A 10,001-nucleotide genomic window follows, 5' to 3' on the forward strand; every position below is an offset into this window, starting at 1 on the left:
GGGCGCCTGCACCGCCTGCACCGGCGGTAGTTCCGCCACTGCCTCCTGGGTCCACATCTAGCCTCCTCCAGACTTCAGGCCTAGTTAGCTTCTACAACTTTGTACATCCTATCCCCAGGCTAGGCCTAGATGCGGACTGCCATAAGCACATGGCAATTCCTGAGTATTTATGCACTTTCCCAGAATGCATCACTGGCCATAAAACACCTAGTGATTGGCTGAAAATACATACACACCCCCAGTGTTCTCCCATCGGTTGCCCCGCTCCATGGCAGGTTCTCACCCCACTCCAGGTAGGTGCAGACAATAGCAGTACATCTAGGAATGATCAAATGATCACAGACTACATATCAGCCAGACTGGTTACAGTTCCAGCATCATTAAATTTAAAGAGCCACTCCACTTAGGTGAAGGGGCTACACTATAATGTATGGTAAATTGAAAATGCTACAGGAAAAATTAGACTTCTTTGTAATGGGCATAGTAGATGGGTGGAGTCGGGAACCCAGGTGCAGAGATCACACATTGGAATCCTCAAGATACAAGCCAGTTGGTAATGGAGTGGTCTCACTTTGTACAGTGTATGATGGTCTGTGTAGGGATATCTGGCAGATGCTCAACACAACACAAAATGCATGTTCCTAGAGCAAATTGTCCCTCATCTGCCATTTACAAAGATGGGAAGTTGAAGCATTACATGCTACTAATGTATTTAAAAGTAAAGTGTGGCTATTTTGATACCTAATGCGTAATAGGTCAGTATACTGTACCAAGGATTATGATCGGAAAGCTCTAAATTGCAACAAAGATTTCAATCATCCGGTTTATTTCTAATAGAGTGCTTCACTATTTCACAATCCATTTGTGTGAGGCAGATTAGAAATTGATGCCTAAAATACAAACAGGCAGATATGACACACAGTATGTGAGCTAAACTTTCCTTTCCCCCTGTCACACTGACATTCTTCTAGTACTGCAAAGTAAAAGTCTAGGGAGATATAGCAGCTTTGGTAATAATATCAATACTCTGCCCAAATGTTATGGTTCAGTTTGGGGTGGAGGGAGTGGATGTATTTTTAGTGCATGCTTACTGTATATACTCATTCACCTATATACTGTATGTTTTGTGTTGCATCACTTTCTATGAGCTCTGTGCCTCCCTAGGCAACGCAGGCATATCATGGCTGGTGGGAGAGGCTGGCAGGGTGCTGCACATAGCTTCCTGAAAACATTGCCACTCCCTGCTTCGGTACGAGTCTTAACAGCTATGATAAAAGCAATGTGCTGGCTTTTGGGAGGAGTTATGCAAATATAAAAATGCCTTGATGGGTAAGTGTCAGTCTGGAGTAGTTGGCATTTCTAGGCAGGTTTCACATACATGCTGACCACCCTAGGTAATATCCATATGTGATGCTGAGCCAACAGATTGAAAGAACTGAAATCCAGTGAATGAAAGGGCTGGTCAGGGACAGTAAGGCTGGGAAGGAAAGACTTGATGATGCTAGAGGTCCTCCAGCCAGGAAATGAGGTGTGCTCTATCTGGCTTGTTGCTCACATTTTACAGTGAAATCAGAGTAAGCCATATTGAGTGCAGGAGATGAGCCCCTACAACTGTGCAAGACTGAAGGTAAGGCTGGAGTTCAGCTTTAGGGCTTGTTTCTACCACCATCACCAGACCAGAACCAGACCATACATTATTTTAATTGCACCAGAAATGCATCCCCATGTTTTCATATGGTATTTAGGGCTGTGGTTCCCACCAGTGCAGTCAGTTCCAGTGCGTTCAAAAAAAGTACTGCAGGCACCATTACTGAACTCTTTCTGAGAATGCTAGTTGTCTGGCTGTGTGCTGATCCTCTGGCTTGATACAGATCCGGAGCGTAAGATGTTTTTTTCTACATACTCTACTTTTTCTCAGTTAGTAAATAACAGACTTTATCACCTGAGTGTGTCAAGAAAAAACAATTGTATTTTTAATAATATTTACAGGTCTATTCACAAAAGGGTGAAGAGTTTGGAAAAGGGAGGGGAAGTGAACAATCTAGGACAACATAGCTGAATGGGAGAGTTTTTCCAAATCAGCTATGTTGTCCTAGATTATTCACTTCTCCTGCCTTCTCCAAACTCTTCACCCTTTTGTGAATAAACCTATTAGATTTCATTTCTCCTCATATTTATACACTTTGGTTATAAATCTGAGGCTTTCAGAAACATGAAGAAGGGGTCTACATTATCTGGAATGCTCGCTTCTTTAATATATTTTTGACAAAGTTCACATTCTTTTTGCCCCTGACCTAACATATCCCACCCTCCCCCATCACAGATGCATACTTACCTCAATCCGCCACCTGCGGCCTCCCGTGTTTTACATCCAATGTCCTCTCATTGCTGGGCATGCCTGTGCAGTAGACCCCCATATACTCTATGGGGCTCATGTTAGGGCCACAAAAGTGTTCCCATGGGATTGTGTCCCCCTGCACCCACTATTTCAGCCTATTATATTTTCCAACATTCTAAGTGTGTAGTCTCAGTTATTTTATTAATGCATTTTATTATTTGGTTGGTTTGCCGGTGCTGTGGGGGTCTACAGTCTCATGTACCTCCATCTCCTTGCCAAGAGGGGCAGGTAGACGAGCCCCATAGTCTTCCATGGGACTCATGTACTGCCATCTCCTGTGTGGGAGGGCAGGTAGACAGGCCCCACAGACTTCTATAGGACTCATATACCTCCATCAACTGGCTGAGAGTGGCAGGTAGACAGGCCCCACAGACTTCTATGGGCCTCATGTACCGCCATCTCCTGCATGAGAGGGGCAGGTAGACAGGCCCCACAGACTTCTATAAGACTCATGTACCTCCATCTCCTGGTTGAGAGGGGCTGGTAGACGAAGCAAAACAAACGACAAACGCACTCAACAATTTGTTACCAGTTGTACAGTAAGGTGCACACGAAATGGGCTACCATGCTCTCCATAGATGAAGTCTCTTCATCCATGATGGAGTTTGGGCTGTCTTCCTCCTACTGACAAATTATTTTACATCAAATAATCTTGGATGTATTTCAGCGGCATCATGGCGTCCTACAGCGAAACTATGGAGCGCCTCAGACGCAGCTTCCATGAAGGAAAGACCCGACCTGCACAGTTCAGGGTGGCACAGTTGGAGGCTCTTGGACGATTCCTGGATGAGAACAGGACAGAACTACTTCAGTGCCTGAAGAAAGATCTGAATAAGGTGACCTAATGGGGGGTCAATAATAATAAATGGTAGGGTCAATTTGCCCTGCTGATTCACTGAGATTTAAGTACCCCAGAAACATTGAAGGTTTTTTTTGGCATTGAGATCAGCTACTGGGGTGGGCTCTGAGTGTCTTGTTTTTTGCTCTGGAGGTGGGAGAAGATATGTGGTGCAGGTAGATGTTGCAGGTACCAATTACCTCAGTGCAAACAATAGTGATCGGGATTGGTCCTTTAACCTGTCCAACTTCCTGTTACCTCAAACAGTGGATGGCGGGATGGGGCCCCCAACATACACCGGATACTTGCCCAATGTGGCCAAAATCAGCCAACTGTCTGGATACCATTAGGTCAGCCATACACACTTCAGATGTATCTTTAAAGGAGAACTATGGGGTTAAGGCTTTTCACCATAATTCTCCTTAGGGTAACGGGAGGACACAAACTAGCGTCCTCCCGTCACCCTAGGCTCAGTATACCGCGAGCAGTAGCTCGCGGTATACTGAGAACTGCCCCCCGGTTGTTACGCCACTGGATATCTACAACCTAGTGAGTCACCTATCTGGATCCAGTATGCAGGATGTCCTTGTTCCAGATCAGTAACTCACCAAGTAGAACATTTAATGGGTGAATTAGTTTGTCCTAATGGAGTGAATGGATAGCTCATTAATGCCTCCTGGGGAAGGGCATCACTCCAAACCTCACCCGGTTGTTGCTGTATATGGCAGCCCTTGCTGCTTAAGGCCTGTGTAGACGGGCTTTACTTCAAGCTAGTTTTGCATTCCCTTACAAGTCTTTGGGAATTGAAACGTGAAGCAGGTCAAATGCAGGTCAGGAAGACATCTTCTCAAACAGAGGTCAAGCTAATGACATTGACACAAACCCAAAGTCTGTTGGCACAGGCCCTATAACTTGACCACTCAAAATTGGTAACGCCGAGGGTCTTCTCTCGTTTCCAGCCGCCATTTGAAGTGGAGGTCACGGAGCTGAGCCTGGTGAAGAGCGAGATTAATCTGGCAATAAATAGTCTGAGCTCCTGGATGAAAGATGAGCATGTCTCCAAAAATATGGTGAGGCCTCCACAGTTGTTCTATGATGTACCCCCTGATATAGCCTCTATGTATCATACAGTCTGTTGATGAACGCTGATTCCTCTCTCCCCATGAAGGCCATGTATTTAGATACAGCATTTATCCGGAAGGAGCCATTTGGCGTGGTGCTCATCATCTCCCCCTGGAATTACCCCGTTCAGCTGACTCTCATCCCACTAATTGGGGCCATAGCTGCTGGTAAGTTCATCATTGTATCAGTGACGGGTGCTCTTACTCCTTCCTGGTCAGATTCTAATAGTGCCAGGGTCAGCACAATATCAGTTCATGTGGCAGTAAGTGTACAGTCAGTGCAGACCTGAGAAGCCTTCAGCATTAATGTGTCCTATGCATGGGCCATGATAACGGTCTTCAACAACATGGTGCCACTTAGTCCTCCTAAACATGGAGGCTGTCAGTCACACATCACACAATGCTATAAAGCGATGAGGCTGGGGGGTTCTACTCCTGTTTCCTGCCACAGGCCAAAGACCTGCTGGTAGCTTAATTGGCTCCTGTCTAAAATTGGCCTTTGTATGAATGTGAGACAGGGACCTTAGATTGTAAGCTCCTTGAGGGCAGGGATGATGTGAATGTGCAACTATGTAAAGCACTGCGTAAATTGTCGGCTCCATATAAATAATAATACAATAATAAGAACCAAGATAGTCACCTTCCCCGCTGCCACAGTGCAAGTGGCCTCTGCATCGAAGAGAAATGTCCAGCTACAGAATCTTCAGTAATTCTGGTTCCTGCTGCGCTCATTGGTTCCTCCCGCCAATCCATAAATCACTACAAAGCTCAATAGTGATGTAGGGGATCAATGGGAGGAACTGCAGAGTGCATTGGAGGACCTGGAATCTGACAAACATGAAAGTGTTGGCTTCTAAAGATCCTTCAGCGGGTGGTTTCTCATCAGTGCAGAAGCAATAGGTGGCGGGGGCAGCAGGGGAGTATCTCAGCTCTTCTTAGCAGGGGCGCCTTTAATTTAGAAATACTTTCAGGAACAGAATTGCTTTAAAGCGACGCTGCAACCTTGTCTGTTCAGGGCAAAGTAATGATGTCTGCGCAGAGCCCATGCCTCCTGCCATGTTTACTCACCCATCCCCACTCCCTCACACTACTGAAGTCCTCACTGCCGGAGCCCTCACCGAAGAAGCTGGGCTTCCAGGTGTGGCGGAGCACCTGATGTCCCAATTTCCAGGCCTGAACACTGTCACATGGGGGGATGCCATCATGTCACCTCTCCCGTCTAAGCCCCCACAACGGCTGACACCATAGCTTAGAATGGCGGCAGCAGGGAGGAGGCAGGGTGACTATACATGCCTGGGGGGGTAGGCACTGTCACTTTAGCCATTCAGGGCCATTGAAGGGGCTACAGGAAGACAGCGTCTTGTCATACGTGGAGCTATGCATGCGGGGCTTCAAAAAGATGGCGGGAGACATCCATTTGGCGCCATAGCACAGAGATGGATGACTTTGGCGCAGTCATGTTGTTGTACTATTATCCCCCATTATTCCAAAACCTTTCCAAAAGCATAGTTTTAAAACACTTAAAGCACAACATACCTTTCAGCTAAATCCAGTCCAGGTGCATTAAATAAAAGGTGTGCAAAGTTTTACAATAAAGAAGCCTGTCCCCTGCCAGCCTGCTGCAGAGAAGGACCCTTGCTCTCCGTGTGGAAGCAGTCATGCTCTGTCTTATTGGAGAGCTCTAGCTCTAATTCAGCATGCGGAGTGTCGGACCTCTGCAGAGAGACCACTGCTTTCACACAGAGAGCAAGGGTCCATCTCTGCAGAATGCTGCTGGCAGGGGACAGGCTCTTCTACTAAGGCTGTAACTTGATAAATTAAGCTGGTTGTACCTTTGCAGGTAATTGTGTCATCATGAAGCCATCCGAAATCAGCCAAAACACAGAGAAAGTCCTGGCTGAAGGCCTTGCCCGATACCTTGATCAGGTGATTATGGAACCAGATACCCCGGGCTATTAGAGAAATGGCGGGAGGTGAGGGGGCAAGGTTACACTGTCTGGATATCATGGATTGGTGTCCACTCCTTCTACATCAAGGCAGAGAAGTCTTTCTAGGTAGACCCCGGTGATTATTTCTTACAGCCGTGCTCTAGCCATGTACAGAGTGAGCTAACCCATAGCAACCAGTCAGCCATTTCCCCCTGTATATGATGTCACGGCACTAGACATCAGACAACCAGCAGCCAAATGATCTTACCATAACTTGCACATTTGGACTGGCCAAAAGTCCATATTTATATCTATGGAGGAGGGAAACACTGAACGGGACCCTCCATGGTTGCCTATTATTCTGACTCCCGATTATTGTGATAGCGACTTATCCCTTGCTGAGACCTCTATGCCTGGCCTGTATAAGCAGACACAATCACTGAGAACAATCCTTGTCGGATTGCTGAACTCACTGATACATTTTCCATCCACAAAGGTGCTTTATTCTGTACATCAAGTTACAGCAGACAACAGGATACAGCAGATGAATGAATTGTGGTATTTAGGCGGTCAAAAGATGATACTGTTCGAAGCATGCAATGCAGATTACATGTGTCCATGTTACATGCAGATTACATGTGTCCCTGTTACATGCAGATTACATGTGGCCTGTTAGATGCAGCCATGACACAGGAAATGCTACTCTGAAGAAGAAGGGCGGAGCATACATACAGGGAAAATGCATCATAGATGGGGGGAAGGGAACACAGAAAACATGTGCAATACCAAAAAAGATCACTAGATGGCAGTTGGGAACAAGTACAGATTACTGCTATGGCTGTAGCCAGTCAGATTGGGTAAAGTTCACGGTACACTTGTGGGCACAAATGATATAATGGCAGCACATGAAGTGATTTATCCCCCGTGTCTTCCTTCCTCAGGACTGTTTTGCGGTGGTTTGTGGCGGGGTGGAAGAATCGACTCGCCTCCTGGCAGAAAGATTCGATTATATTTTCTTTACAGGTAACAAGAAACACAATAAAATGTGTCTGATACAACAGCATATGTCCCTCTGTGCTGAGGGAGAACAAACCTCTATATGGGGGGTAGGGTGGCAGGACGGGGCCTCAGGATGAGGGTGGCAGCACAAGGATAATGGTGGCTGGACATGGGCTTAGGGTGAAGGTGGCCGGACAGGGGCCCGGAACAAAGGTGACATAACCCAAGGAAGAGAGGGGGCAGGCAGCGGCATAAAGCAAAGGGTGGCAGAGCAGGGATAATGGTGGCTGGACAGCGTCCCAAGGCAAAGCTGGCAGGACATGGGCTTAGGGTGAAGGTGGCCGGACAGGGGCCCAGAGCAAAGGTGACATGAAATAACCCAATGGAGAGAGAGGGCAGGCAGTGGCATAAAGCAAAGGGTGGCAGGACATGGGCCAAGGGTGAAGGGAGCAGGTCTAGTGCACAGGCTGAGATTGGCAGAAAAGGCCTAGGGCATGTGTGGCTGGAGTGGATATGGGCTTAGAGTGACGGTGGCAGAACCCAAGACAAGGCAAGGGTAGCAGGACAGGACTCCAGGCTGAGGTGTCTAGACATGGTCCCAGGCTGAGGTGTCTAGACATGGTCCCAGCCTGAGGAAGGCAAAACCATAGGCCAAGGTCAAGGGTGCCAGGACAGGGGTGTGGAGAAACAGTGGCAGGTCTGGTTCAAAAGACATTGGCATAGGGAAGAGAGAGGCAGGGCATGGACCCAGGCCAAGGGTGGCAGGATGGGAGCCTAGGGTGAGGGTTGTAGGACAGGGGCCTGGCAGTGCAAGTCGTCTGATTGTAATGCTGATCCTCTGGCTTTAATACTTCGAGATACTGAACCAGCACAAGATTGCAGATCAAGAGATTTAACTTTTCCCTAAATTTTCAGATCCTCATGTTAGTGAATTTAAGTGCTGAAGCCTCAGGATGAGCACAACAGCCAGGCGACTAGCATGCGTTAAAAGGTGGTCATCCCCTTTTGGCAGGACAGGGGCCCAGAACAAAGATGACAAAACCCAAGGGATTTTTTCTCTGACAGGTTCCCATGAAGAGCCGAGTAGACGATGAAACTCGTGGGCACTGATTTGCACTTTTCTCCCTCCCGCAGGGAACCCAGTTGTCGGTAAAATAGTGATGGAGGCCGCGACCAAACACCTGACGCCACTGACGCTGGAATTAGGCGGCAAGAATCCGTGTTATGTGCACGACGATTCCGACATCAAGAACGCTGCCAGGCGCATAGCCTGGTCGCGGTTCATCAACGCGGGTCAGACGTGCCTGGCGCCAGACTACGTCCTCTGTTCCGAAGCGATTAAAGAGAAATTGGTGGTGGCGTTACAGGCGACCATCCGGGAGTTCTACGGAGAGGATCCAAAGCAGTCGCCGGACTTCGGGAGGATAATCGGCGACAGGCATTACCAAAGGGTGGCAGCGCTACTCAAACACGGGAAGGTAGTGGCGGGCGGACAGACAGACGACTCCGAAAAATACATCGGTAAGAAACTCCCGTCCCGACATTGCTGTGTATCGTATATTCAGATGTTTCATGTAAGATTACTGGGCAGAAGATCTTGCAATCAAATGTGTCCGAGCCGTGTCAAACATTTCACACCAATGTCATTCACTCCTTCACCTCTGCCAGCTATAGATCGATGTTCCCTTGCAGCATTCCCCATGCACAGGGAACATTGATCTTATGTTCTATTGTGCAAGGAGCAGTGCAGGCTGGTGTCAGTGTGGTTCCTCATCATGTGATCACCAGTTCATCTATGACACGGTGATCACACCTTCAGTCAGTGCACAGAGAAAGAAATGCTTTTCATAGAGAAGGCCGTGAAGTAAAACGCAGATTCACCACCAGATTGCAGCGGAGTTCAGGTAATTTAATGCAATCATGCCAAATATGAGGAAGCTCCAACAAATGACAGTAGAGTTCCATTAATTCAATGCCAGGACAATAAGACCCTGTAATAAGACAAATCTCCACCAGGTGGCAGTAGAATACAACTAATTTAATGCCAGGATAATACCATCCAGTAATATGAAGAATCTCCACCAGATGGCAGTAGACTACAATTAATTCAATGTTAGGACAATACCACCCAGCAATATGAAATCTCTCCACCAGGGGGCAGTAGACTACAATTCATTCAATGTTAGGACAATACCACCCAGCAATATGAAATCTCTCCACCAGGGGGCAGTAGACTACAATTCATTCAATGTTAGGACAATACCACCCAGCAATATGAAATCTCTCCACCAGGGGGCAGTAGACTACAATTCATTCAATGTTAGGACAATACCACCCAGCAATATGAAATCTCTCCACCAGGGGGCAGTAGACTACAATTCATTCAATGTTAGGACAATACCACCCAGCAATATGAAATCTCTCCACCAGGGGGCAGTAGACTACAATTCATTCAATGTTAGGACAATACCACCCAGCAATATGAAATCTCTCCACCAGGGGGCAGTAGACTACAATTCATTCAATGTTAGGACAATACCACCCAGCAATATGAAATCTCTCCACCAGGGGGCAGTAGACTACAATTCATTCAATGTTAGGACAATACCACCCAGCAATATGAAATCTCTCCACCAGGGGGCAGTAGACTACAATTCATTAAATGTTAGGACAATACCACCCAGCATTAGGAAATCTCTCCACCAGAGGGCAGTAGA

General features: G+C 47.2%; 1 protein-coding gene across 1 annotated transcript in view; it reads left to right on the forward strand.

Annotated features, from left to right (window-relative positions):
• Window positions 1–3,072: 3,072 nt before the first annotated feature.
• The window catches only part of LOC108799887 (aldehyde dehydrogenase family 3 member B1-like), a 24,147-nt gene continuing 17,218 nt past the window's right edge, over window positions 3,073–10,001 (forward strand). The window contains exons 1-5 of the mRNA XM_018571822.1: window positions 3,073–3,234; window positions 4,196–4,306; window positions 4,405–4,525; window positions 6,198–6,283; window positions 8,688–8,805. Of these exons, the coding sequence (XP_018427324.1) occupies window positions 3,073–3,234; window positions 4,196–4,306; window positions 4,405–4,525; window positions 6,198–6,283; window positions 8,688–8,805 (598 nt within the window). The remainder of the gene's footprint in view (window positions 3,235–4,195; window positions 4,307–4,404; window positions 4,526–6,197; window positions 6,284–8,687; window positions 8,806–10,001) is intronic.

The sequence above is a fragment of the Nanorana parkeri genome, unplaced genomic scaffold, assembly GCF_000935625.1.
Source record: "Nanorana parkeri isolate BGI_ZX_2015 unplaced genomic scaffold, ASM93562v1 scaffold1846, whole genome shotgun sequence".
NCBI classification, from domain to species: domain Eukaryota; kingdom Metazoa; phylum Chordata; class Amphibia; order Anura; family Dicroglossidae; genus Nanorana; species Nanorana parkeri.